This window comes from Sylvia atricapilla, chromosome 15 (genome assembly GCF_009819655.1).
Source record: "Sylvia atricapilla isolate bSylAtr1 chromosome 15, bSylAtr1.pri, whole genome shotgun sequence".
NCBI lineage: Eukaryota > Metazoa > Chordata > Aves > Passeriformes > Sylviidae > Sylvia > Sylvia atricapilla.
The window spans coordinates 3,009,924-3,037,688 of record NC_089154.1 but is presented as its reverse complement, the minus strand read 5'-3'; the positions used below and the strand labels follow the sequence as shown (position 1 = coordinate 3,037,688).

The 27,765-nt window shown below is 50.3% G+C and overlaps 1 protein-coding gene across 2 annotated transcripts; it reads left to right on the top strand.

The window, feature by feature from the left end:
- MICALL2 (MICAL like 2) lies at window positions 1-24,483 on the top strand. Of its 2 annotated transcripts, XM_066329727.1 has the most exons (17): window positions 1-171; window positions 6,823-6,871; window positions 10,403-10,544; window positions 12,979-13,139; window positions 13,766-13,887; window positions 14,249-14,920; window positions 15,130-15,299; window positions 16,172-16,247; window positions 16,383-16,498; window positions 17,014-17,163; window positions 19,845-19,900; window positions 20,370-20,493; window positions 20,944-21,034; window positions 21,398-21,471; window positions 21,794-21,908; window positions 22,797-22,843; window positions 22,935-24,483. In XM_066329727.1, exons 1-17 carry the CDS (start codon window positions 29-31, stop codon window positions 23,018-23,020), a joined length of 2,394 nt encoding a protein of 797 aa, XP_066185824.1. In that variant the 5' UTR covers window positions 1-28; the 3' UTR covers window positions 23,021-24,483. The 2 variants fall into 2 exon arrangements, with proteins under 2 accessions (XP_066185824.1, XP_066185825.1); XM_066329728.1 differs by lacking the exon at window positions 10,403-10,544 and having other exon boundaries at window positions 104-171.
- Window positions 24,484-27,765: the final 3,282 nt, after the last annotated feature.

Genomic DNA, 27,765 nt, shown 5'->3' with positions numbered 1-27,765 from the left:
CGGCCCAGCCCCGGGCTCCCCGCGGGCCATGGCGGCCATCCAGAACCTGCAGCTGTGGTGCCGCCAGCAGTGCGAGGGCTACCGCGATGTCAGCATCACCAACATGACCACCTCGTTCCGCGACGGCCTCGCCTTCTGCGCCATCCTGCACCGACACCGCCCCGACCTCATGTGAGTACCGTGCCCGGCCATGCAGGGCCGCGCCAGGGCTGCGGGCTCGGCGGGGACGGGGACCCCGCTGGCGGCCCGGGACCCTCGCTGGGCTGTGGCCGTCACTCTGTCCATCGAGCTGCGGACCCCCTGCCCTCCATCCCCACTGAACCCTCGCTGGGCTGTGGCCGTCACTCTGTCCATCGAGCTGCGGACCCCCTGCCCTCCATCCCCACTGAACCCTCGCTGGGCTGTGGCCGTCACTCTGTCCATCGAGCTGCGGGCCCCGTGCCCTCCATCCCCACAGAGCCCTCGCTGGGCTGTGGCCGTCACTCTGTCCATCGAGCTGCGGACCCCCTGCCCTCCATCCCCACTGAACCCTCGCTGGGCTGTGGCCGTCACTCTGTCCATCGAGCTGCGGGCCCCGTGCCCTCCATCCCCACAGAGCCCTCGCTGGGCTGTGGCCGTCACTCTGTCCATCGAGCTGCGGACCCCCTGCTCTCCATCCCCACTGAACCCTCGCTGGGCTGTGGCCATCCCGCTGTCCATCGAGCTGTGGATGGGCTGTGGCCATCTCACCATCCATCGAGCTGCAGTCCCTGGGTTCTCCACCCTCCCAAGAGCCCTGAGCAGGCTGTGGCCATCCATCAAGTGGTGGATGGGCTGTAGCTGTCCTGCCGTCCATCAAGCTGTGGACCCTGGTCTTCCACCTTCCCTGGGCTCTTGCCCTCCCTGTGGGCACATCACCAGCAGCATTCTGCTCACACCCACGCTGAGAATCTCCAGGAGAAAAGCTCTGCTCTCCCAGCCTACATGCTGGATTTTTCCATGCATTTTTCCTTTTTCACTTTTCTTCCCTCAGTAGCTGGATTATAATGTGTGTTCTAAATGTGTCCTTTCCATTGCAAAACAAGTTCAGGCACTGGTCTTTGGGGCAGCATTTCCTTCTTTGCTGCTGTGTTTGCTCTGGCTGGGCTCTCCTTGCTCAGCCCAACAGCAGCTCTGCGCTCACAAGTCGCGAGGCAAGGGCTGTTTAAACAAAATGCAGTAAAAGGGCAGGGCCCCACAGCCTCTGGATTCCTGCACATCCTTGTTTTCCCCATCTGGAGCTCTGTCTGTTGGAGGTTAAGTGCTTTCCACACCTTGCTGGTGCCACTGCTGGTGCCCTGTGGGTTTTGAACTGTCCCTGCCCAAATGGTAACATCTGGGAAGGTGACTGGCCAAAGGGAATCATAGATCCTGCTTCGTAGTTGGGGTTTTTTGAGTTTGATTTTTTTTTTCTTCTGGGCTCTTTGAGATGGGAGGATTGAGGGGGAAAGATGAAGGCAAGGGAGCACTGGAAAGAGTGCCCAGGAGTATTGATGTAAGCATCAGGTCTCTCCTAGTCAGATGTGCCCAGCTGGGTGAGGAGCAGATTGGGTAGTCTGTGCTGCAGTTTTCCTCCTGTCCTATGTATTCTCCCTTTTTCTTCATGCTTCCAGGACAGCCTGCCACATGGGGTTTGTGTGCAGATATCCCTCTGCAGATGTCTTGCTTCTGGTTGAACCCAAGAGAAGATCTCTTGTTTTCTCTCCTCTATTGTCTTGAAACTTGACGGAAACTGCAGCAGACTTGGGCAGCAGGAGGGGTTAGTTCAGGAGCTCCAGGCACACTTTGTTGTCCCAGTGCTCAGGCAGTCACCATGATGTTGCCATGTATGACTTCCTGACATGTTGTCGTGTCCATGTGACTCCAAATGTTTCCTTTCCTTCCTTTGATTCACATTCCCAAAAATACAAAACTCCGGGGCAGAAAGGTTGAGGTGTTCTTGTGGAGGGGCTGTGACTGCTTCCTGCAGCTGGCCCATCCGGAGCACGGCTGCACACAGGGGCTCAGCGGTCTGAGAGCTGGAATAATCCTGTTGCCCAGTTAAGTGAGTTGTTTATAATCCTTGAACTGTGCAAAAAGGGTTGTGGATAGACATCTCTTAAATAAATTTTCCTCTGCTGAAGAGGGAAGATGTTCCTTGAGGCATCTCTCTGTTCCCATTCGTTTTCTTTTATGGTGGACATTCTGCCTGACTTTATTTGGGACATCACAGAAGCTTTTTCTGATTCAGACCAGCTCAGCAAGGGCTGCCTGAAGTTAGAGAAGCCTCTATTTGTGACCTCCTCTGTCAGTGTCAGTGCAGTAATACAGGAAAGCACCACGTGCTCCATGGGCTGGGCAAAGTCCTGCTGGAAGGAAACGGTGCTTTCAGGTGGTTGGTGGCCAGGATTGCCTGGTGCCATGTGTCAGATCCTGGGGCAGATTCTCCATGTATCCCTGAAAGCTCCTCTGAGAGTTCTTGGAGCAGGGTACAAGGGTGGAGAAATGCAGCTGGGTGCACGTGTGACTGTGACTTCTGCTTCCCAGGGGTCCATCCTGGGCTCCTGTCCTTGCCTCTGCCACAGATCCTAGTTAAAGTTCAAAGACAGCAGACTAAAAGTAAAACTAGAAAGGGGTGTTTGGGGCACTTGGTGTGTTTGCAGCAGCTCGGCTGCATAGATCCCTTGCAGAACATGATTCAGTCACAGCATCAGTTTTGCATCAGTGTTTTCTGTCTTGGTTTACTCAAATTACATTCTTGGCCTCAGTTCAGGGGATTTCTCCTGCAGGAGCCTCAAGAATTACCAGGAAAACTTCAAGCTCAAAACATGAACATAAACATGGGCTTCTTCTGTGAAGTATGTGGCTCAGAGGACAGGCTGGTGTGGGTCTCTCCTTCCTTCCTGTTTTCTTGCTGGAAAACATATGGAAAATATGATAACTTCTTGAACTTAGCTGGTGTTGGCTTGTGTGTTACCAGTGAACAGGGCAAGCTGTGTAAAATTAGCAATGCATTTCCCACTCACTTCCCACTCATGCAAGGATGCTCAAGGGCAGTGGAGATCCATGCTGAATTACCATGGAAATCCATTTCTTTTTTGTCCCAGATGAAGAGTGCTTCAGAGTCAGTCCTAACTGGGCACACACATTGTGTCAGGCAGGCTCCAGCCCATTTTCTGGGATGGCTGTAGAGCCTGAGGACATCTCTTGTCAGAGTAACATGAAGCCTCATGGCAGGGTGGTCAGCATGAGGTCAGGAGCTGCCACATGTGATGGTGAAGGTTGTGCAAGCTTCAGCCACGATTTTAGTGGCCTTGTCCTGATAAATGAGTTAGAAGAGGCAGGGGGCTGTGCACACTCACTCACATATTAATGCCAGATGTCAAGGAAAGGTTTTGATTAAGATCCTTCTCTTCATCCAGGATCTTGCTCTTTCCCAGACTGCAAACTGGTGTTCTGGGAATGGGCTGGTGGTGAAATCCCTCTTGGCAGCTGAGCAGCAGTGGTGCTCTTTCCTCCAGCAGCATTTCCAGGTCATTGTCAGCTCAGCAGGGCAGGACTGAGGTCACACTGGCCGAGCTGGGGATGGGTTGTCTGCAGGCTCTCCCCTCAGCAGGAGGCTAGGGTGAAGCAGAGCTGCCTGCTTGGCTCGGTGGGTCTGTGGTTTGTGTGACAGGCAGTGGGAGCATGGCTCGGGGTTCATTTCTGTCACTTGCCAGCCAGAGCATGGCAGTGTGGAGTAGGCATTCCTGAAAGGAGCATGAGCACATGGGGACATCTCTTGCCTGCAATTCCCAGCCTTGTCCCACCTCCCCGGCTTTGCATCTCCAGAAGGAGCACAGCTGAAAGGTTCTGTTCCCAGCAGAGCATCCTGGATTTGAGCCCCCTGTTCAAGGACTGTGAGCTGGCAAAGGGTGCCTCACTCTTTTACACTCATCCTTTTGACTGCACGTCTTATTGTCTGTAGAGAAAACAGCACGAAAGTGCCAAAAAGCAGAAACTTTTTTAGTGCCATCAAGGCTCTGGGTTGTTTTTTTTTTGCTCAGTCTGCTCCAAGGTCAAGTTTCCAATCAAGTTAGTGCTTGCAGCAGCAGAGATTCCTCCTGTGGAAGCACATGTGCTTGCAGAGGACTGTGGCATGTTTGTGAGTGCTGGGTCTGTGCAGCTGGAGCAGGGGGTGGTCACGGAGATTTGTGGGCATGAGAAGTGCTCAGCCACTTGTTTGCTAAGAGAAGGGTTTTTTCAGAGCTGAAAACTTCTTTGCTATTGCTGTGCTAGGGAACTCCACTCTGATTTGTTTCCAGCACTGGAGGCCTCTCTTGGGTCACATTTATATTTCTCACATTTTCCAATTAATTCAGTTGCCTGTGTTTTCTCAGTGGAGAACTCCTACTTCCCTGTTTGTATTACCTTTGCTGTCTTAGGATTACATTGGTCCAGAGAGCTTTGATATTCCAAGATAGGAGATGCACCAGCAAGATCAATTTCCAAAAGAAATATTAGATGTAAGCAGTTCACCTGACTAGCCAGGGAGAGAATGATGCTGAGAGGTCAGGAGACTCTTGAAATGACCAAATAACCTGGTTGTTTGCACTTTCTTTTGAGGAATAGAAGGGGATTTGAGATATTCACCATCAAAGATTGGGGTTTTAGGTCTCTGCTGCATGTCAGGGAGTGTACACACCACCACAGCAAACAGCACTGAGTGTGGCTGAAGGCCACTGACCGACAATAAATAGTAATTCCAGTGTCTTACATGTCAGAATGACCAAGGAAGCTGGAGCTCCTCTTCATCCTTGCAGTGTTTTGCTGCATTTCCATGCTACAGGGACTACTGGGGAGCAGGACTTGGATTGAGGCAAAGAGCTGAAATCACCTCCTTCAGCTGGGTCTGAAAAAAAGCCAATTTTCTAGCCTGGCTTACCCAAGGATGGTTGTATCTATTGTTTCACTGAGACTTTTTTGGTGCATGATTATTTTTGTTGCTCTTTTTAATCCATTGTCTCAGGGAAGGGAAATCTTTTGGGCAGGAGCAGGTTTTGAAGAAAAACTTCTGCAATTCCCTTTGATTTTGCACAGGAAAGAGTCTGTGGTTTAGAGGTGGGAAGTGCCTTGTCTTTACGTGCTCTTTGGGGGAGTTTAACCTCGGGGTCTTATCTGTCATTCTTTCTCTCCTTGTCCCACATAGCAATACCAGATGTGGGAAGCAGGGAGGAGGCATAGGCTGTGGCACGATGAGCAAGCCTGTTTAAGGTGCCTCTCTTATTTATGATGTAATGCTCCACTTTCTGTGCTGAGTAGATAAAGGACCTGGCTTGCTCCTTGCTGTTACAAGCAGTGGAAAAAGTTCCCCTGCTGCGATACAGATCATGTGTTTCTCTCATGAATAGGTTGCTGTGAGCCAGCTTTGCCCTGGCTCTCAGAGTTACCCTGGCTCATCCCGGAGGAGAGGGATGGGCTGAGAAGGTGGGTCCACACCAGCTGTAAAGGTGCTACATACAAAAAATGCAGAGTTGGTGCTGTTTTCTGTTTATCAGTGAGAATTCCCTCTCAGGTGTCAGCCTCTCGCTCAGCTCTGCGCCAGCAGACACAAGGATTGTAAGGTGAAACAGGGTTATCAGAAAGGAATTGACCCTGCCAACTTGCCTGGGCAGAAGGAAGCAGGGTTGAAAAGGAAGGCTTCCAGCCAGCAGCCAGTTTTGTATTCCCTGTTTAGCAAGTGCCAGTCAGTTTAAAACAAAGCTGATGATGGCTGTTTCCTAAGCAAGGCACACGCTCTGCTGTGGGTGAGGGAACATGCTGTGTTGTGGCTCTACGTCCAGTAAAACTCTCCCCTGTGCTTTCAGCCCTGCTCCAGCACATCCCAGGTTCTGAGTTCCCAGCACAGTGCAGAGAGAGTGGGATCTGGGTTGGATCAGTGAGAGGGAGAGCAAATCTGGGGAGAGGTGAAGAGGAAAGTGATGTCTGGGGTCAGCAGAACGAGTTGTTGACTTTGGCTTGGATTTGTGAACAGTAACTGTCACTTCCTTTTCAGCTACTGGCTATGATCACAAATCCAAAGTTACAGCTCTAGGGAAAGCAGAATAAGATTTCTACTGGCAACTTTGGTGTTATCAGATGCAGTATGGTGTGGGCAGAGGTTTTCCCAGGCAGATCCCTGGTGCTGGTTTTGTGGAGTTCTGCCAGAGGAAAAAAGAGGATTTGAAGCCAATACTCATGTGCTGCTGGACCCAGGAGCTTCTGAGATCAGAGGATATGGGTGTGTTGGAGAAGCTTGTGATACGTGCAGTGTGTGAGGGATCCATGAGAGACCTCCTTGGAGCTGAGCTCTTTCTGTGGGGAGACAGCTTTCAAGACAGGAGAAGAACATGGATGTGATTGAAAAGTACTTTTGGGGACAGAGTGTTAATACCTGGCCAGCAGGTTGTTTTTTAGATGGGAGAGAAGCAAGGCTTTTTTGGGGGCCAAGGAACCACCCCATGAAATAGAGGTTGCTCCTGGCTGTCTCAGCAGAACCCCTCAGTATGTCTGGGATGTTTCTGCAGCAACAGGCAGCTGTGGGAGTCAGCCCTGCAAAGGTAGATGTGCCAAAATTGTCTTGTGCTGCCTGTGGGCAGATGTTGTGCCTGCTGCACATCTTTGTCCTGGGTACAGCACGTCTCTGACTCTTGGGTGGGGTCTGCCACGTTGCCCTCCCTGGAGCTGTCCAAGGGTGAGATGGGCTCTGTGTCCTGAGCCAGTGAGGCTCTGAGGGGTTTGAGAGCTGGAAGTGGAGCAGCTCACTCTACATCACCAACCTGAGATTTTTCTCTTTCTGTATTTCAGAAACTTCGACTCCCTCAGAAAAGAAAATGTGTACGAGAACAATAAGTTGGTAAGTGACTCTTAATGTTTACTTTTGGTCTAGTCCATGACCTGGCACTTTGCTCATGTGATTCAGCAACAGAAACCCTGCAGACACAGTGTGCCCATTGTGCTGTGTTCCAATCCTTTGCCTTATTCTGCACCTTCCAGCCTTTTTTGAACAGCAGTGTCCAGCCTGGCTGGCTGCTTGAAAGCACCTTCAGACTGTTCATACTTCTTAGCTGGCCACACAGTGATGCCTGTCCCAGTGTGTCCTGTGGCAGCAGGAGCTCAGGAGAGGTACTAGAACTCAAAACATGGACATGTTGAGTATGTGATGCTCCTGAGGGGTAGAGCAGGAGCTGGAAAGATGCTGGTGTGAGAGGGGAAGCACAGGGAGTATCATCCCACTTCTGCTCCTCCCTGGTGCAGGGGATAAAGACGGATACATCCTAAAACCTGATGCTGCCTGGACACTTCAGCCTAGTATTGAAGTTCCTCATGTTCTTTCCACAAAGAAAATAGAAGCTAGGCAGGCCAACCCACTCCTGCACTGGATTCTTGCATGGTCTTAAATGATCCAAGGAAGGATTTTCCTCTCCCTCTCTCTGTCACAAAAGGAGAGGCAGCGAATTATAACACTTCTCTTCCCTTGGCATTGCTCCACACAGTTTCATGGCTGCTTGACAGGAGCTTGGGATATGAACGAGCCATGGCAGCTTACCCTTGTCTGGGCTGGAGGAGTGACACACTCTCAGGCAGTGAGCTGGCTGAAGTGCTTCTTGCCCCTGGAAGAGCTAAACCTGTCCCCCCATGGCTCCTTGGCTTCTGCTCCCCTTCATCCCTGGCTGTGTCAGCAGCTCCCATGACAGACCCTCTGTCCCCAGGCTGGGGCTGCAGCCTGTGAGCAGTCAGTGACACTCTGGGGTTCAGCCTGTGTGCTCCTCTCCTCCAGGGGAGATTCAGACCGTGAGTTTTGCCCTGGAGGTTTGGTATTTGGCAGGAGTTGGGCCTCTTTGCCATGGGAGCGTATCTTGGCTGAAGTGCTGAGATCCCTGAGCGTTGCTCCTTGTCCAGCTGGGCTGATGGTGTTTGCTTGTGTCTGGGAAAAGAGCTCTGCGAGCTGCCTCCACTGATTTTATTAATGAAAAGCTTCTTTGTGCTTCTCATAAAGAGTTGCTCCCCTTCTTTGTTGCAGTCTGTTTGTCCCCTCCTCCCCCTTTCTTAGTTTCTTTTATGTGCTTTGTTTTGCTCTCTCTCCCTTACTCCACCTGCTGTGGGATGACTTGTCTGTGTTGTCGTTTCACTGCTGGTGTCCTGCTGCCTTGGCTGTGCTGTCTGTGGGATTGACCCTGCACCTCTCTGTGCTCCTGGGCTGGCCTCCCCCTTGGGCTGCTCTCCATCCTAGCTCCTACACTTCCTTACTCTGGCTGTCCTTGGGCTACAAGTGGGCCTGATTTCTCCCAGCATTTTTCCTCTGCTATTGTCCAGACCCATCTTGAATGCTTTACTCATCAGAGGCATCTTTTTAAGGGCTGTATTGTGCATGCAAAACAGCCCTGTTTGAACTGCAATTTGTCTTGTAAGGTCATCTGTCAGGGAAGAATGTGTCACTTCTCAAGTGCCACGAGATCAACCCCAAACCCTAAAAAAAATTCAGTTGGTGGCGGTTTTTTTTTTTTTTTGCTAGAGATTTCAAAATTATATAAAGAGGAGGACAGTTTCTAGAGGCCTTGGAGTCAGTGTTGGTGGATGATGGTGTGGTGTAGCATGTAGAGCCTGTGCCAGAGGGAACCTGTGCCAGGCCAGCTCAGGTGGCCTTGAGCATATCACTTTCCTATTTTGCATGGACATGGCAGCAGTGGCACTTCCTTCCCCTGGAAAGCACTTGGAGCTGCACTGATGAAAAACACGATGCAAAAACAACATGTTGGTCCTTTGAAGGCCAGCCTGGGCAGGCAGGTAGAGGAGAAATGTGTCTGGGTCCTGTTAGGTGGTGATCCTGTTGTGTCTCCAGGCAAGAGCAGTTCCCAGCAACATGATGATGCTGCAGGCACAGGGGACACCATATCCTGATGCTGCTCTCTGCATTGCTCACCTGGCTCTGGCCAAACCAGGTGGGTGCACAGAGCATCCTCCTCCTTGTGGTCCAGGCAGCCCCTCACACGTGTTCTGTGCCCCTTGCCCCAGTGTTACCCATGGCACAGTGTGGCAGGAGGTGGCACAACCTGTGTTCCCAATAAACCTCCCACCAGGAATGTCCAGCATGAAAACTCGACTGGTCAGACCAGTTGTGCAGCCAGTGCAGTGGGGAACACTCCAAAGAATGTATTAAGTACCAGTTTACAAGACAGGAAAGTGCCAGGCTGGGCTGGCAGCTGGGATGACACAGCCAGTGGTAACTGACTGAAAGCATTTTTAATGTCAGCTCTGTTACATTTTTACTGGGATACCCAATGGAAAAAAATGGTAATTATCTCGCTGAAAAATAGTGGCTGTTTGTTTCTTCTAAGCAGGAATGGTTGGCTTGTACACCAACACTGTGTGTGTCCGTGCCAGAGGTCAGATGCAGAGGAGTTTAAATAATTCAAGGCGGGGGGTTTAACCCTTTCACTGTGGACTTTAGCAGCCGCCTTCCTTTTTCCTCTGCTGTTACGAGTGCTGTTTTCCTTTGCTGTATTGGCATTTCAACAGGGATGCTCCAAAGGGGGAGAAAAAGGATTTTTTTCTTTTAAATTGGGAAGGAACAAGGCTGGAAAAGGTCGTTAGTAAAAGCCCTATACTGAGCTGAGCAAGAGTAAAGTTGTTTCTTTTTTTTGTATTCTATTAAAGGCTTTTGTTCAGTGGCAAGATAAAATAGCTTTTGCCTCCTTTATCTGCAGTTTCAAAGCAGAAGACACCACAAAGAGGAATATTTACACCAAGTTCACGTTAGGCAGTGTGGAAACAGTTAAACTGGAAGGGAGCTATCAGGAATTCTTCTGCATTACACCTCTTTTCCCCCTTTCTGGTCTGGGAGAGCAGGGTCCCTCCTGCAGGCCAAGATTTCCCTTTTTCAGCTGGAGAAGAGCAGGCAGTAGGAGGCAGGAAGCTTTACCATTTGCCCAGCACTCAGAGATGAAAGCTGCCCATGAGCACCTCGCAGCCCACCGTTAATTGGGGAGCGCTCCAGGTTGGGCTGGGAGCCTGGAAAGGAGTCTGCCAGCCTGGGCTGACACATCCCCTTCTGCCAGGCCTGCCTCTCTGCAGCTGTGCACTCACACACAGGCAGGCTGGAGGAAGAGCAAGGGAAGCCCAGGTGAGTTACTGTGCAGTGAGCTATGGCCAGCTTGCCAGGCCAGATTTTTGGCTCCTTGCCTGGATTTCTCAAGGCAGTGGCTGGAAGCCATGACTCTGTTGGTTCCTACGATGTAGGAGTTAAACTGGTGCAGCTGTTCCCCAGTAGAGTTATTATTTGAGTGGGGCTGTTTGCAGTGCACTTTCTTACTTATGATGAGGAGCAGCTCTGCTGCCTGCCGTGGATAAGACCTCTCTGTTTTATTTTTAATTTCCCCTTCTCCAGGCATTTCGAGTGGCAGAGGAGGAGCTGGGGATCCCAGCCTTGCTGGATGCAGAGGATATGGTTGCTCTGAAGGTGCCTGACAGGCTGAGCATCCTCACCTATGTTTCCCAGTATTATAACTACTTCCATGGACGGTCTCCTAGTAAGTACCATATTCCCTGGAGTGGTGGGAAGGATCAGGGCTTCATTTCATGCTTTCCTTTGCCTCCTAAGAAGCTTGGGAAAGCAAAATAGACTGCAGAGAGGACTTTTTGATACTTTGGGATCTGAACCCTTTGCACACCAGCCTACATTTGTATCACTGCTTTTGGAAGGGTACACAGCCATGTCTTGTCTTTGAAATTGCTTTAAAATTTAAAATACAGTCTAAAATTTCTTATGGTCCAGCCAGAGAGGAGCACTGAAGGTTCCTCTCCATGGTCCCCACCTCAGCTTTCCATTCTCAAGCACCTCCACCCTGTCCCAGTCTTTGACACGCCTGGGGGCTGGTGAGAACATGGAATAGAACAAGGCTGAGCTTGCCTGTGAGGCTGGGCCAATGTGACAGCATCAGTGGTGGGGCTTGTACAGCACAGCAGCACTGACAGAAAGAGGGAGAAGAAAATTATCACCCTAACTGACATAATTGTGATGGAAATTCTGTCAAACATAAAACAGGCCACAGAGCTGCCAAGGCATTATATTCACCTACTGGAGAGTTTAGCTGGGCTCACAGGAGCATTATTGTAGTCTTGGTTTATATTTGGCTTTAAGCTCACACAAAATGAAATAATATGATAAACCAATTTTACAGGTTCCTCCAGAGGAAACTTTAGAAAGTGGGACATGAATGCCTTAACTGGTTAAGGTGAATCTAAATGGAGAGATATGTATTGAAAATGTCTTACATGTTGGAAAGAAAGCACAATTCACTCAGAGCTGTCTTTAATGTTTAAATTCTTCCTACTTCTCCACCTCTTTACACAGTTATGCATGCTTTTGCTCTCTCTCCACAACTTCTTCCTTCCCCTTCTTCATTTTTTATTTCTTGTTTTAAAATGGTTCTGATTGAAATTAAACAATTCCATCATGTTTGTGCCAAGTGGTGAGAAACTGGGTCAGGTTGGGGTCTTTGCTCCCTCCCCTCTGCATCTTGTCTACCACGTCATCAAGCACAGCACATTTTTGTACTCTCTAGTGTCCCACAAAACACTTGGGTTGCATTCCTGTTGCTGGGGTGAATGTGAATGTCTGAAAATGAGCCCAGCCTGGAATGTGCCCTCTGACACCAAGCACAATCATGGAATCACAATCGTGCCCTTCAGATGGGTTCCAGCAGGACCATGAAATAAGCAGGACCCAGGAGGGACAGGGAGGGTGAGCAGACAGTGTTTTAGTGAGATCAGGCTTTTGTGGACAAGTAGAGTTGAAGCCACCCATCTTTGTGCTGGGCTTTGGGAATTCAGTAAATGGCACAAGTGGGAGGTGAGGGGGCAGTCTGAGCCTGAACTGTTTACTGGGCCAGCTGTCCCCTGGTCCCTGCACTAGGAGCCCTGGGTGTTTATTTGGAGAGTTGGCTTTCTTGAGGGCAGACTGCTGGGAGCTGGGCTCCCTCTCTGCTCCCTGCCCTTTCTGTGTTTACTGAGCAGGCTATAATCTCTCTTCAGATGAGTGGCCATTTAAGTGTCACTTGGAAAGTGAAGCTGTGACTCAAATATCCCACAAGGAACACAGAGACATCTCATTCAGAATGGGAAATGGTGCAAGAATAACATCCCTGTGAGACACTTGGGGTTTGTGTCTGTAAAAACTTTGCACAAAGCCTTATTTCCCAGGGAAGTTTCTCTGCACTTCTCAGGGCACATGGCACCATTTCCTGCTTGACTGAAGTGTGTTGGAGATTCTCTTTTCTCCACTTGTAGTGAATTTTGAGGGGTTCTGTTTCATCTGTAAAGTAAAGAGAACTGGGCATTTTCAGGCTGCTTGTGGCAAGTCCTGGTTTCCACATGAACACCTCTATGGCACCTCCAAGTCTTCGCAAAATTACCCATTTTTAGTGGTCATTTGCACATTTAACAAGTCTGTTTGCTCTGTGGGAGTCCCAGCTGGGATGTGGGGTGCACACTTGCAGCAGTGGTTGTCCAGGCTGTGTAGGAAGTCTGGAGCACAGCAACTTGAATGAAGCAAACCCTCTTTGCTTCAGCTCCTTAGCCATAGCACCTCTGACTGTTCCAGCAGGGTCTGTTTCATTCAGGGTCAATTCCAGCCAAACCCTGGGCTGGAATTGAAAATCCAAGGTCTTGTTCTCCCCATCAAAGAACGGTGATTTATTTGCATTTCTTCACTTCTGCATTTCTCTTCACGAAATTCCCTGAGAAGAGAAAAATCAGCAGTTTCAGAACGTTGTTCAAATTCACTTGTTGCCTCTTGCCCCTCAGTCCAGTACAGAACTCTCATGAAGGAAGTCTGTGTCTCCTTGTGTGCTTTCCATGTTACCCATCAGGCACCTCTGGATATTCTTACTTTGTAAATTATTCCTAAACTTTTGAGTTTTCTTTATGTTTCCTTAAAAAAATTCCGTTCTTCCATTCTTCCAGTTGGAGGCATGGCTGGAATCAAGCGTCCTTCCTCTGAATCTCCAGAGCAGCACCCTGGGAAGAAGACTGCTCCAGAGCCTCCTAAGCCAGTGCCACCAAAACTGCCTCCTGCCCACCCACCAGCCAGAGCTAAGCCAAAGGAAACCTCCCCAGTTACCACGGTAAGAAATGTGGGTTTGGGTGTTCTTTATTCCTGAAATCTGTTCAGTGAGATAGACAGTACTGGGCTAGTTCAAGGCTCCTGGTGGTAACGACTTAGTCTTTAAATTTTCTGTTCACTGTGAGTGATTTAATCTGATTTAATCTAATCTGAGGTCTGATTCTGGCATAGATTGAGGTGGGAGTCACTGAAAGACCACCAGTCAGCCTGGATACATTGTGAGCAGGACGTGGGTGTCTTAGGACATGGATATGCTGTTCCTAGGTATTGGGGATGAAGGTTTTTGCAGGATGTAGTATTGTTTTTGCTAGAAAACATTGATCCAATTATTGGATATGGTTTTAAAGCAGAGTAGGGATAAAACCAGGGTAGAAGCCCTTTCCCAGCTAATTTGAATCAGAGACCTTTGCCTGTAGGCAGACAGGGAACCCTGGTCCTCTGGCTTTGTGGGAACATATTCCCCATACTCTGTCCTTCCTTCTGTGACAAAGGGATTAGAGGGAGAGGGGATTCCCTGGATGTCACTTCTCTGTCCTGGCTGTGCATGCCACACACTCACCTTCTTGGGAGTTGTAGCTGTGTCCAGGGCCATGGTCTTGTCTGCTCACCCACTGCTTGTCCCCACAGAAAAGGGTCCTGGCAGAGAGTGGGAATGTCCCCAGCAGCTGCTGTGGGGTCTGTGGGAAACACGTGCACCTGGTGCAGCGCTACTTGGTCGATGGGAAGCTCTATCACAGAAACTGCTTCAGGTACAGCAGCTCTTCAGAGCAGGGGCACAGCTCTGGGGGTCACAGAGGGCCAGCTTGTTCCTTTGGGACTGGAGAGTGCGGTGTGGCATCTTTTTTTCAGAGTGGAGGGAACTTGGGCTTGCTCTTGACCTGTGTGTAAGGGAAACTGTCTCCATAGGTCTGTTTTCATCTACACCTTTCCTGCTTCAGGCTGTGCTATCATCAGCTCTTGTTCTGGTGCCTGAAAAATGTGCACACAGGGTCTGCTCACTGCCAGTGTGGTGCCTTCACCCTCCTGTGGATGGTGGAGTTGTGGCTGCACTCCCAGCTCTGTGTCCCCCAGCACTCTGGAGGATGTTTCCTGAGACTTTTGTATCCACAGGTGCAGGCAGTGTTGGAACTTGCTTCTTCCTGGAAGCTACAAAGCTGGACCTGAGCCCAGTACGTTCATCTGTACCAGTCACCAGCAGCCAGACAATGTCCAGATCTCTGGTCTCCATAGCACTGGGAAAAAACCTGACAGTACCCCAGCCCCTACTGCTGCCAGGGTGTTCCAGAAAGCAGCAGAACCCAAGAAACCAGAGCAGGTGTTGAAGAAACCCAGCCAGGAAGGCCTCACTAATTCAACCAAGCCATCTGTTTCATCTTCTGGAAGCTCTGGCTTCAAAAGTGTAAATACTCCCTGGTCCTCCTCAGCTGTAAATAAATCAGATGACTGCAAAGGTGCCTCACTGGGGAATAAAACAGAGCCCCGTGAAGATCCCCCATCAAAACCTCCCTGGACATCCTCCACAACAAAAACACAGCAAGCCCGAGAAAATTTTTTTCGGTCGTTGGAGTCTTCCAGCAATAAATCTTCTGACAGTCAGAAACAAGTCCAGTCTCCTCATGGCCCTGATAAAACTGCCCCAGCCAGAACCACTGCTGAGGTCAGTCGGGTGATTGCAGGGAAGGATCAGGCACGTAACCATATTATACAGGCTCTGTCTGCATCAAGCACTTCTCCAAACAGGCCAGGAGGACTCAGTTCCACCAGCTCCTCAGCACCTAGCAGGTAAGCACTATTTCTCTTTCCCTTTTTACTGCCAAGGAGTTCCTTGGGATAACTTGGAGAAGCCCCTGCATCTTTCTTTGCTTTGTCCTGACTACTCTTGTGGCTCGATTTTGAAGGGATGTAGAGAGCCACATACAAATCATTGGAACAGAGGCAAATAAAAAGGTTCATCCTTTCAAAAAGACTCACTAAGTTGTTCTTTTTTGCAGTGGCAAGTTTTCTCCCATCAGTTCTCAGAGTCCAGCTCCAAAAACACAGTCCAGCAAAACAGGGTACACAGCACCAAAGCAGGAAAAGGTTACAGACCCTGTGCCCAAGAGCCAGGCTGCCAGCAAACCTGTTGACTTTTTGCACAAGCCAGAGTCAAAAGGCACCAAAGGTGAGGATGAATGATTCACACAGCTCTGCTTGGACACAGCACTTCAACTTTATGCCTTCCTCTTGGACCAGTACAGCACAAGTGTCCATGACTCCTGTCCTTTGTGCCTGTACCACCATGTAAGGGTGTTCTGAGGGGTGAAGCTCAACACACCTCCATTTATCCCTTGCAATTGCTCCCTCTAGCATGGTGAGTTCTACTATAAGAATCTCCAGGTATTTGAAGTTATACTTGCTGTCATCAAACACTGGGATCATGGTGGCTTTCAAAGGCTTGGGTTTTCCCAGATGGGAGACCTTGCCAGGAATTTGGGATGATTTTTTGATTGCAGTTGCAGGTTGCCCAGCCTCCTTTTCTGTTTTGAACCAAGCTTCCATAATGGTGACTTAGCAGTGGGCCAGGGGATGATATTCTGGGAGTTTCCAGTGTCTCAGGCACTTTCAGATGGCTGCTATTTTTTTGGGCCAGAAGTGTCTGTTTGCAGTTTGCTGAGACTTTGTGGGGCTTTTTGTGTCTCCCTCTTCCTGCCCCAGCCTTTGATCTCTGAGATCTGAGCTGTTTGTGTTGTATTGCTGTTGAATGTGCCTGTTCATGTACTCTGTGGCTGAATTTCTGTAACTGTAGGTTTTAAAGCATTTGATCTGAAAGGGACGAAATGCCACTGAGATTACTTACTACCTATTTTATCTGAATCTGTTCATGTTAAACTTGTTGAGCTGGTGCTGGTTTGCTGCAATAACATCATAGTACCTGCCCCAGTGCATGGCTTATCTCCTAGGATTCTCCTGAGACTCAAATCTGGCTTGTTTCTTTTTATTGGATGTTTTTGTTCTTGTTTATTTTTATTTGCCTTGCCATGTTCTTTTCTTCAGGAAGCACAAATGTTGCTGACAACAAGTCTGAGAGCCCAGAAGGGTGGAGATCTCGGTTGAAGCCTGTAGCCAACAAGTGAGTGTCTTTGGAGCTGGTGGGTTTCCATGACAGGTGTGACCATCCCAGGTGGAGATGGGACATCCCAGGATCTCCAGAACTTTTCCTGTGGACCATTCTGCAAGAGGGATTGTTTGTCTTTTTTCTTTGCAGGGACCAAGATGGCTCTAAGAAACCTACTGATAACTCCCAGGTGGGAACAGGGAGCCTAGCACACAAGGAGCCAAAGCCAAGCCCATTAGTTGTCCCACCAGCAAAGCAAGATTCTGGTATGAAGGATAAAAGCTTTCCCTTCCTTTTGCTTATCAGGAAGGGGACAGGCATTGGTAGTGAGGAACGTGTTGGTGGAGGCTGTGCCTTGCTTTCAGGGGTCTTTGCTCTCTGCACCTGCTTTAGCCTTGTGGTGCCTTCATTTTGTGCCTCCCATCCTTCCCCAAGGAGAGGGACTCAGTCTCCACAGGGTTCCCTTCTTTTGCAAGACAGCCAGCAAGATTTCACTTACCCTGTCTTGCATGATTGTGTAATGTTGAAAAATCTTAGTGATGGTTCCCAACTGTTTATTCGCCTCCCAAATGTTTATTCTCCACTTACTCAGGCTTGTAATGAGTGTTTTTTCCCTGTTTACTTTGGGCTTATGCCCTTCCTTATCATCAAGAGAGGAGGACTAGGACTGGAAATGGAGTTTGGTAGTGGTGAGTGCCAGAGACATGGGGCAATAAAGGGATTTTTATGAGATGAGGGTTGAAATCTCTTACCCAAAAGCTGTCTGTGCTTCTTAATCCAGCTTCATCTGGTGGATTCACAAAGAAGTTGTTGATTCCCAGCTCAGATCTCATCAGGAGCTGTCAGAATTCAAAGCAAGACTGGAAAGATCCTGGAGAGTCTGCCAAGAAGGAGGAAGATGGCAAGCAGTTGAAAACAAACACTGCTACGTGTAAGATCTCTTCTGCCTACTAAAGTCACTCTCAGGGAACAGCCTAAGTGGTCAGTATGGGACATGTGTCCCAGAGTTCTCTGTGGCTAACCCTGTGGCTGCTGTCATGGGGGCAGAATCTGTGTAATCAATTTTTATTAGCCAGCTTGGCTTAAGCAGGAAGCAGCAAGGCCAGAGAATTCAGTGGGAAAGGAAGAAATTGAAATAGGAATTTTTCGAGGTCACTGCCCTGTCATTCTTTAGACTTAGTGCTATGAAGAGGACCATCTCCTAATTTGGGGAACTGGGATCTAGTTGATGTCTCTGTTCCTCTTCAGTTGAGTGGCTTCAGGAAATAAAATTAGTGCAGAGATCTGTCACCCAGAGACTCACAGGAACAGGAGCCAAGGCTGCTGTTTCAGATGTCCTGACCAGTTTGTCCCTACTCTTAATCCAGTTTCTTACTCCTGTTTGTTTAGCCACAGCTTTACTGTGCACCTCTCCTCCCATGCCCAGTTATCCTTGCTCTGACATATCCCACCACAATGCTAAGGAAACTTTCTGGAACTAACCTGGTGCTTGCTGCTGTCCTGTTTGCTCAGCTTCTTTGTCTTCCCTTTCCTTACCCCATCTTGCTGTGTCTTACCTGTCTGGAGTAGAAGATTCTCACAGCAGGGCTCAGTCCTGCCTCGGTGTTTTGAAGCAAGCAGGATGGGTCTTGATGGCTCAATGGCCTCGTGCTTTAATTTTTGTCAGCAGGTTCCAGCATTGCCTGTAGCCAGCACCTTTGACAGCTACCAAACATTCAATCTCCAGTTGTTTAGTCTTTTTTAAAAGTTTGGTATGCCTCATTTGCGAGCATTTTCCCAAAACTTTCCACCTCCTCTTTCCTCAGACTCAGCCCCACGATTCAGCATTAGTCTCTCCCAGGAGGTGAGCTGTTGAGATAAGGGAGGCTGGGTTTATATCTGTCTTTCTAAAGGTTAATGATTGCCATGAGACAGGGCCATTGGGAAATTTTCCTGGCAGTCTCCCCCCACTTTTCCCCACCTGAAAGGCTGGTTCCTGCTGCTGTCACTGGGCAGGCTGTGGGTTAGGGACAGAGCTGTTGCTCCTCTGTGTAGACTGAAGATTTTTACCTCAGCACTCAGAGAGAGCTGTGAACATTCAGCTGCTCTTTCTGCCCTCAGTTCCTGGGGTTATGTTGAGCTGTGGATGGTGAGCATTTCTATAGATCATTCATTTTCTTTGGTGGTAGGTGGTGTTTTCTGTTGAGAAAGGAGACTCCAGGGTTTTCCTGCCAACTGTCCTACTTCCAGCTTGCTGGCAAGCAGCCAACCCATCCTGTGTCTGTCAAGCCAGAACCTGAGGGTATCAGGGGATATCAGATCCTGAGCTGGTCACAGGGTGTCATTTTACAGGCTCTTCCCCTCCAGTGACCGTGGCCTTCTCCCCATCAGTGATGCAGCTTTCTGCCTTGGTTGGAGGTGCTGCAGAGGCCACTTGGAAGGAGCCTGGAGAAGCAGGACTGAGCTGGGAGAGGGAAATGTTGTTTAGGCAGACAGCTGGAGGCAGGACAAATCCCTCTTTAAAAGGGACTTTAAGAATCTTTAAGTGAGCTGCAGGAAGTGCAGATGCAGCAAACCAGCAACATGCAGAGGGAAGAGAGCCCTGCTGGAGACCAGCAGTGCAGGAACAGCACAGCCACATCCAGCATCTTCTCCTTTTGCACTCTTCCTAGAAAGCACAATAGACCAAGGGCTGGCCAGCTGGAGAGCTGTCCTTGAGCTCTTCCTCAATCTCCAGAGACTCTCAGGAGGCTCCCCCAGTCTGTCTGTCCTGTCTTTCTCCTTGTGTGTGCTGAGCCTGCATCGCTGCTGCCTTAGTTACAGTGCTGCTCTTTTGATAGTAGAGTTTTCCTTCCTTATCACATCATCCACTCACGCCTCTGTTCTCTCTCTGTGGTAATTATCCAGCCCAGCCCCTCGGGTATCCAAATACCTCACACTCTTCTGTAGTTATCCTTGTAGCACAGTTGGGCAGAGGAAGCTGAGGCACAGTGGAACAAATACACATTGCTTAAGGATTGATTTTAATAGGTGTCCAGGGCCTAAATAATGCTGTGTAGTGGGGCCTAAGGGACTTCTCACCTAGGAAGTGTTTTGTGGGAGGAATTGAACCTTAGTTTCCTGAGATCTACAGTGAGGTCCCTTAGACCATCTTTGTTTCATCAGTATTTACTGATACTCCTTTGTAAAAGAGCACTAGAGGGATATTTTTGGTATGTCTTGGTGTTTCCTGTGACAGTAACCCAGTCTTTCTCTGCTGTCCTTTGGAACCTCAATAAGGAATGGGTTTTGCCAGAACAAATATCTTTGGGTTTTAACAAGACAGTGAATGAACATGGAAATCAGTATTCTTGGGTGGAAGTTCCAAAGTCACACCTGAATTAGGTGATTGTCTATACCCTGGGATTGAAAGCAGCAAACTGTGACCTGAGTGACAAGCCCCGAGGAGTAAACTGGACTATGAGGACATGTCTCTTTCCTTGGTCAGGCATGTGGATGCATGTGTACCATCTGTGACCTCTGTTGGGTAGCTGGGACCTGTTGTGCCCTGGTGGTGTAGGCACTGTCCCACACCATAAAATTATTTAAAGGTTGTTGTGACATTCTTTGTTTGATTTTTTTCCTCCCTTCTAGTTAAACAGCCTGTTCCAAAAAGCAAAGACAAGCTTCAAGTGGTGTCCCCAACCAAGGTATGTCTAGAAACCAGGGTGAGGGAAGCAGGCTGGGGTGGTTGAATATCCTTCTGGAGTGCTTGTCCAGATATATCTAAGTTTGTCTTATTGGAAAGGTTTATTTGGATACTCAGGGAAAGGGTGAAAGGGGCAGAGACAAGTTGGAGAAGCTGCTGGTTATCTTCCATGCATGGAGACAATCTGAAATGGAGTGAGACAGAGCCAAACAAAACTGTGGTAGACACTGCATTCCCCACAGGAGAGTGTCTGCAGAGTGACAAGTGTGGGTGGAGTTACCACTGACAGCAGATGTGTCACAGCCTTGCAGTGGCATCCCTCTGCTGTGAGCAGCCAGCTCTGCTGACCTGCCCTCCCAGGCTGTGGCTCTGCACTTGGGCTCCTTATGCCCTTGCCCATCTCTGCTGTTACCTCAGCAGGCAGTCTGAGGGCTGCTCAGATTTATTTGGTCCTGCATTTTTTCCCCTAGTTGCACCCAGACTACCTCCCTGAGGAGAAAATCCAGGAGAAGGTTCGTGACATCGAGAAGCAGCTGGACGAGCTGGAATTGAAAGGAGTAGATCTGGAGAAGCAGCTGCGTGCCTGTGAGGGAGGTAAAGGAGACCTGGTGCCAGCTCTGCTGTGGTGGGGAGGTGTGGGGCTCATGTCCTACCCCTGGGCACTCCTGGCTCCATTTTTAGGAGCTCAGGATACATGTGACACACCAAGTTGCCAGAGGTACCTGGTATACAAAGATAAAGCCTGGGGCATTTGGAACCTTCTCTGGCTGTTTTGTAACATAGTTTTTGAGCAAGGTCTGTGTTAATTTGGTTAAGGATCAGAGAGTTTTGAGAGTCCTGTAGCAGAGTATCCATAAGCAGCTTCCTTGAGTCCACAGGGAGTGGCCTGCATCCCTTGTGCCCAGGAGCTCCAATGATCACTTGTTTTCAGTGGAGGTTACCTGGGGCTCACATAGGTCATCTTAGGCTCTCCCTCATGAGATTGTGTGTTTGAGCCAGGGGGCCTGAACTGATGCAGCATCTTGCCCTTTGTCTCCCCTGTAGATGAGTCTGAGGATGCCCTTATGGTGGATTGGTTCAAACTGATCCACGAGAAACAGCTGCTGCTCAGACAGGAATCAGAGCTGATGTACAAGTGAGTACAACCAGAAATTCACCTGTCTGCTTGTGCACTTTCTGTGAGCAGTGGAGGAGAGGGAGTGTGGCAGCCCAACAAAATGTTGTACCAGTTGGTGGGGATGAGGAGGGTTGAGGGTGTCTCTGGGAGAACTGCCAGCATCATGATGTATTAACTGGTGGGCCTTGGAGCACCCAGGGTCTGTGAAGAGCTTGTGAGAAGGGAAACTTCAGAAATGTGATGGAGGAAGATTTCCTCTGACCTACCAGCCTCTGCCTAGGGGTTAGGCAACACAGAGATGAGGCTTTAGCATGACAGGAGAAGGATCCAACCCTGGGGCATGGCAGGGCAGTAACTCATTGCGTCTGTCATTCCTTCCAGGATGAAGCAGCAGAACCTGGAGGAGCAGCAGTGGAATATTGAGATGGAGCTGCGAAGCCTCATGAACAAACCAGGTAAGGACTGGCCCCACTGGGAGTGCTGCTGGCCCCACTCTGAGGAGCCTCCACTCTATGTGCCAGCCCTGGGATGTCCTTCAGATCTGAAGGCACTGCCAGGGACTGCAGGTGCACTCTGGGTGTCCCCTGACTGTGGCTGTCCCCTGTCAGGTGCACTCCCTGTGACATCCAACCCACCTCTGCTCTGTCAGGGGATGCAGGATGTGCCCCTGAGTGTGGGGATAGTGAAATTAGCCTTGCTGGGGCAGGGTGGAGGCAGGAGGCACAGTGGGGAGGTACTGGCTGTAGCTGTGAGATGGGCTTCCCTTGTCTTGTGCAGAGGAACTGAAGACTCCCAGGGAGAAGGAGAAAGAGAAGGAGCTGCTGGAGTCATACCTCAACACTGTCAATGATCGCAATAATATTGTGGATTGCCTGGATGAGGACAGACTCAGGTGAGGGTGCTCAGGTGGTGGGAAAGGGGCCAACACTATTGTATTTCCACTGCTGCCCAGGCTGTAGGGGTGGATGAGTGGCTGTAGTCCAGACTTCTGCTCCATGAGAGGTGGGTGGTCACCTATCATCAACCGTCTTGTCCTAAATGCTGCTGTCTCTGTGTCCTTGGCAGTTGGAAAGAGATCAGGACCACAGCCCTATTCTCTCTCAAGCTAAAGCTGGTGTGAAAACAGGGCTGTGAAAATGTGGAATGCGGGGAAAGAGAGGGAGAGGCTGGAGATGGGGAGGCTGGAGGCAGTATGGGAGATGCAGGAGGAATCTGGGAACACGAAGTCAAGGAATGTGCTCGTCTGCTGCAGCGAGAGAACAACTGTAGCCAAGAACTGGATCCTTCCCAAAGGCAGACTGCTGTGTCAAGTAGCTGGATTTGTGCCTCCTGATGCTGAGAACAGCCTCCATTTCTTGACCTCAGAGCACCAGCTCCTGCTTGTAGATTCTGGTACTGCCCAGGACAGGGTGGTGATAGCAGTGTGCTTGTCCCTGATGGCAGTGAGCACCTCTGTAGCACCCCGGGCTACTGTGTCTCAACTTCATTCATCTCCTCGGGTGTGGTGGTGTCTCACCACTCCATGAACTCAGATGATTCATCAGCCAGCTGGGAAAATGTCTGGAAATCCCCACACAGGCCCTTGCTTTCAAGGGAACCAGATGGAATTTGCTAATGTCTAAGACTCTAGCTGTTGGGTTTTTTTCTTGCAGCCTTCTCAGGGTATGCTGTGGAGGTTGTTAATTTCTTACTGGGGAAAAGGAGCAGTATTTGCATGAGCTTTGGTATCTTCCAGCTTGTCATGAACACAGTTTTCTAATACAATGCTGTTTTCTTACAGAGAGAAAGAGGAAGACCAGATGTTGGCAGACATGATACAGAAGTTGGGTAAGGGCCCTTTTTCCTCTTACAGAGCAGCACTGGGGCCCACTGGGGCTGTGGCTCTTAACCTGCTCTATGTCTACTCCTTCTCCTGCAGATGGATCTCTTGAGAGTCAGGAGCCAGAGAGGAAGAAGAACAAATTCCGCTTGTCCAACATATGGAAGCAGAAAAAACAAGAGTAAAGCTCAGGGGCGTGATGTTCCTTTTCCCAGTGGCCCAGAGAGACCCATCAAAGGTGTGGTGCTTCCTCAGTGCTGCTTTCTTGGAGCTGTGGAGGACTGTGAGAGGCCCCAAGAGGCCCATCAAAGGTGTGGTCCTTCCTGAGGGCTGCTTTTCTGGAGCTCCTGAGCTGTGAGAGGCTCCTCTGCTCCCTGACATGGAGACTGCAGGTTTGCTGACCAAAGGGACAGTGTGAACCCCTCTGGCCCTGGTATGGGGCCCAAGCACATGGACTTGTAAGACTGTTTTCCTTCTTTGGCTCTGGGTCAGAGCTGGTTCAGCCTTGTTGGCAGCTCAGGAGGGCAGAGCTCAGTTTGCCCACCCAGTGATCGGGTCAGTACAGTCCTGAATGCAGGAGCATGGCACCCCACAGTGGCCCATACCTGTCACCAGGGCTGCACCCAGGACACTGCACTGGGCTGTGGAAGGGCCATTGTCCCTCCCTTCATGCCTCTCTGCTTGTGCTGTGGCTCTTTGGCCATGATCAGAGATGCAGAGAGGGAGATGCTACAGAGCAAGAGGGATTGATGGTTTCCCTCTTATCACACCAGTATAAACTGGAGGCTCCATGTCTGGGGGGAGCAGGGAGCAGAACCACCTCTGTGTCTGTGGTGTGGGATGTTCTCGACCCACAGCAGTTTCAGCAATACTGATTTGTTTCCGGACCTCTTTTGGAAGTTGCTATAGGCTAATTTCTCATAACCATGAGAGGCTGCTCACTGCTTCATTCCCTCTGTGGGGGAGATTTGTAGCCTCCTTATTTGACTGCTCAGTGGAGCAGCGTTCTTGTTGTCTGTGGCCTATCCTGATGAAAATGTACAGAACTATTAGTGTAATAACCTGGTGCTAACTGGGAGCACAAGGGAATTCATGGGTTTGCCTCACCCCTGAGTCTTCTGCAGGGGACCAATATTTCAGTTCCATCACTGGACAGCCAGTGCCCTCAAGGGCTGTTGTGGCTTACCTTGGGGAGACCAGGAGTGTTAGGAGCAGGTTCTGGGTTGTTGCAGGGAGTGTTTCCACTCTTCCCTCAGTCCAGTGCCTGCCCTGGGTGCACCCTCTCTTCCCACTCAACCTGGGGAGCAGGGATGGAGACAGTCACGGAAAGATCACGTTGCCTCTGGTCTGTGCGGACCTCCTCGCTCCACGCCAGGTACTCGAGGTTCCTGCGTGTCCCGTGGGCCAGCAGGAGCCGGATTTTGCTGGAGGAGGTTTGCTCCCGCTGTGCCGGCGGCAGAGCAGAGGCGATGCGTCCCTTTCCCACGAGGTGGCAGTGGGACTCTCCGGCCCGGGCAGGGATGTGCTCGGGGTGCGACCCGGTGCCCGAGGGGCTTCCTGGAGCCCACAGGGGGCACCATGTGTGTGCAAGTGGTGGGATACCCCAGCCCTGCATATGCTTTTGCCCAATAAAGAATTACTGGAGCATCTCTCAGCATCCCAGAGTGATTTGGGGTTACTGGGGATGTGGCTGTCCCGTCACTGTGAGCACTGATAGTCCCTCTCTGGAGCTTGGTGTACTTGTGATGGAGCAGTCCTTGTCCAGAGCCTGCAGGGCAGTTGCACGTGCTGGGGGAGCAGTGGCACCAAGGGTTTTTAACCTGATTTTGTTGAGGTGTCGAACTCACCCCTGCTCTCACGTAAATGCAATTCCCCCCTTGCTGCTTTAGCATCACACACCTCCCAAGGCCTGTGGGGTCCCAGCCTGACCAGCAGATGTGGGAGAGACAAGAGGCAGAGCTTGTTCTGCCAGAGCTGAGCCGTGGCATTGGTGACCCGAGTGGCAGAACCACAGTGTCCCCAGGGAAAAGGCTGATGGAGGCTCTGCCACCACACTGCTCCCGTTGGCCTGTGCTCACCCAGAGGGGAAGACAAGCTGGTTTGTGGGGACATACTGACCACTGCGGCTGCATGCTGTGCCTTGCCATCCTGGTCTGCTTGTCAGGAAGCTCTTTCTTTCCTGGGGCTGTGTGTAAACACAGGGGAGGGAGGAGGGCTCCTTTTCCAGACTGGGCAGTAGCAGCAAATCCCCAGAACTAAACCTGTCTTTGTGGGCTGCCAGATGAGAGGAAGGGAGTTGAAACCATCTCTGCTGAAGGAGAGAAATACCTTTCCTGGTGAGCTATCCCAGGCTGTGGTTATTGCTGGGCTTTCATCTTTTCAGGCTCTGAGTCTCCAGCCTCAAGAAGTTTAGTGTGCATGGATTTGGAGGATGGTGGCAGCGTCGTCCAAACTCATCCAATCCTTCCCTCTCCAGCCTTCACCCACCTTGAAAACAGACAGGAAATGGACCTCTGCAGACATGTGATAGGAAAGTGCTTAAACAACACCCCCAGGGCCTGTGGTGGCAATGGTTGGACCTGCTCTAGGGTTTGCTTTTGTGAGAAGGCCGGGCTGCTGCCAGACAGCAGGCAGGGGTACACCTGCTAGTTACATGCTCCAAGAATAGGTTTTGAAGGGAAAACTGCTCCTTCTGCCATCTGGAGTCTGTTTGGGATACCATAGCCATGGTCTAAGGGATGTGAGGTTCACTTGGAAATGCTGTGTGGGTTTAGGTTTAAGTGGTCTCTAGGTAGACAAGTACTAAGAGTGGGAGGGGAGACAGAACCAAGCCTGCCTCACCATGCTGCTGGTGTGAGGGCGACTGCAAGACTAACCTCAGTTATTTGTACACCAAAGATGGAGGGTAAATACATCCAAACACATCCTGCTCAGAGTCCCAAACTCTTGTCTGTATCGATGGAATGCTGTCTGTCTGGTGGCCAGGGTACACCAAAGCCAAGCTCAGTACAGCCTGTCCCACAGCTCCTGCACACCTGACAAATGCTGATGGTGACCATGAGAATGACCCAGCTTGTTCCTCCTTCCTCTGCCTTGAATTTGGGACTCATAGGATTTGCAATTCCACCATTCTCCTAATCCAGTGCTTGAAACGAGCCCTAGAAGAACTAAGCTGTTGGCTAAGGTGGAGAAAGGGAATGGCTTTTCTCCAGCTGGCTGCTTTTAGCTGAGCTGATTCCCCTGCCTGACCCCTGTTTGCTCTTCTGGCACAAGCAGCTTTGCTCACCCCGTGGAAGTGCTCCAGAAGGCAAAGCAAGAGGATTTGGCCTTCGGACTGAGCAGGAAGGGAGGTGTTGGGAAACCAGCTCTCGACTGCCTCTCCTCAGTAGTCACTCCTGAGTAATTAGGCAGTCCAGGCACCCTCCTATAACCGAATGGGAGTCAAATTCCCCTCCTTTCTCCATGAGAAAGGGCTGTTTGTGCTCTGCTCCAGCCCCACCAGACGCCGAGCCCCGAGGTCAGGCTGGCAGGGGGTTGACAGATACATTGCTGTGTGCATGTGGGTGTCTGCATTTCGGTGATGACTGAGAGCTTAATTACTCTTGTAGGTCAGCTGCTCCACTTCCAGAATGGTTTTAAGGGGGCTGAGCTTCCTGCTCATTTCCTGGATGGCCTCCAGTCGGGTTTGTGGCCCCACCAGCTCCTGGATACCTGGAGTGCCACCGCTGCTTTCTTTGTAGCTGAAGAGGAGTGTGAGGGCTGCACCCCTGAGCCTCTGCCATTTACGAGGCTCTTGGGGATCCTTCTGCAGGTTTAGGGTAATGGGGGAGCTGCTGCTGGCTCTGTTACTTCCAGATTTGCAGATGAAGCTGTGATTAGCCTGCGTGTGTGTGTGTGTGTGTGTGTGTGTGTCTCTCTTCTGCTGTTTTCTTTAATTACAATCTCCGAGGTAATTTCTGACGCATCATTAACAGTTCTGAGTAAACAAGGGGAATTCTCCAAATTATTTGCCATGAGCACAAAGGGAAATCGACTTTCATCGTCTCCCTCTTCATCCAAGTAAGAAGCTGATCTGCAGTGAGCATGGGGAAGAAGAGAGTGTTGTAGCTGCCCTCTGATGCTTTGAGTCTATTTGAGACAGAGCAGCAACACATCCAGCTTTTCCAGCTGACTGAGGCCAGTTCTGCCCACAGCTTTTTGTCCCCACTGCTGAGCAAAGTGGCTGGAACTTGTCACCATTGCAACTGTACATGAAAAGTGCTTCCTGCCCATGAGAGCTTCGGGTGCTGCCTTTGAGTGTTCACCTCTTGTTTCCAGCTGGATGAATTGGAACACAAGCTGCTCAGGAGATGGGACAGTGCAAAAGCATCCTCAAGACTTTGTGTCAGCTTAGAAGGTAACACCCTGGTTCTGGCTGTTGGGTTGCAGGGTAGTACCTGAGACCAGTGTGGATTTAATGAGGGAAAGAAGGAGCACTGATATGGAGAGTGTGCAGGGTTGGGAAGGGAAGGAAGTAGCACTGACACAGAAGAACTTGGAGCCCGGGAAACTAGGTCTGGTCCAATGCAAGAGCTCACAGGGATGCTGGTGTGCCCTGTGAGAGCCACAAATACACCTGACAGCAGGAGGAGGCGGCTGGAGAGTTCTGCTTAGCTGGGAGTCCATGGGAGAGCATCCCAACCTAGTGCAGGGCTCAAGGGAAAGGGGCCTCATTTGAGGGGGTGTCTCCTGGAGCTCAGAGGAGGCAGTGCCTGTGTTGGAGCACCCCTACCCCTGCCCTGCTCTGACAGCCCCTTCACCCACGCTCCAGCACGGTGGCAAAGCATCTGCGGCAGCAGCCGAGGGAGCGAAGATTATTTATATTCATGCTGCAGCTCTGCCAGCCGTGACTCTGTTATCTGCCATGCATGAATATTATTTGAATACGGAG

Coding starts and splice junctions, on each gene's coding strand:
- MICALL2 (XM_066329727.1), top strand. CDS start 29: ATGGCGGCCATCCAGAACCTGCAGCTGTGGTGCCGCCAGCAGTGCGAG. Junction 16,248..16,382: donor TTGAAGCCTGTAGCCAACAA/GTGAGTGTCTTT, acceptor TTTTCTTTGCAG/GGACCAAGATGGCTCTAAGA. Junction 19,901..20,369: donor AAGTGGTGTCCCCAACCAAG/GTATGTCTAGAA, acceptor TTTTTCCCCTAG/TTGCACCCAGACTACCTCCC.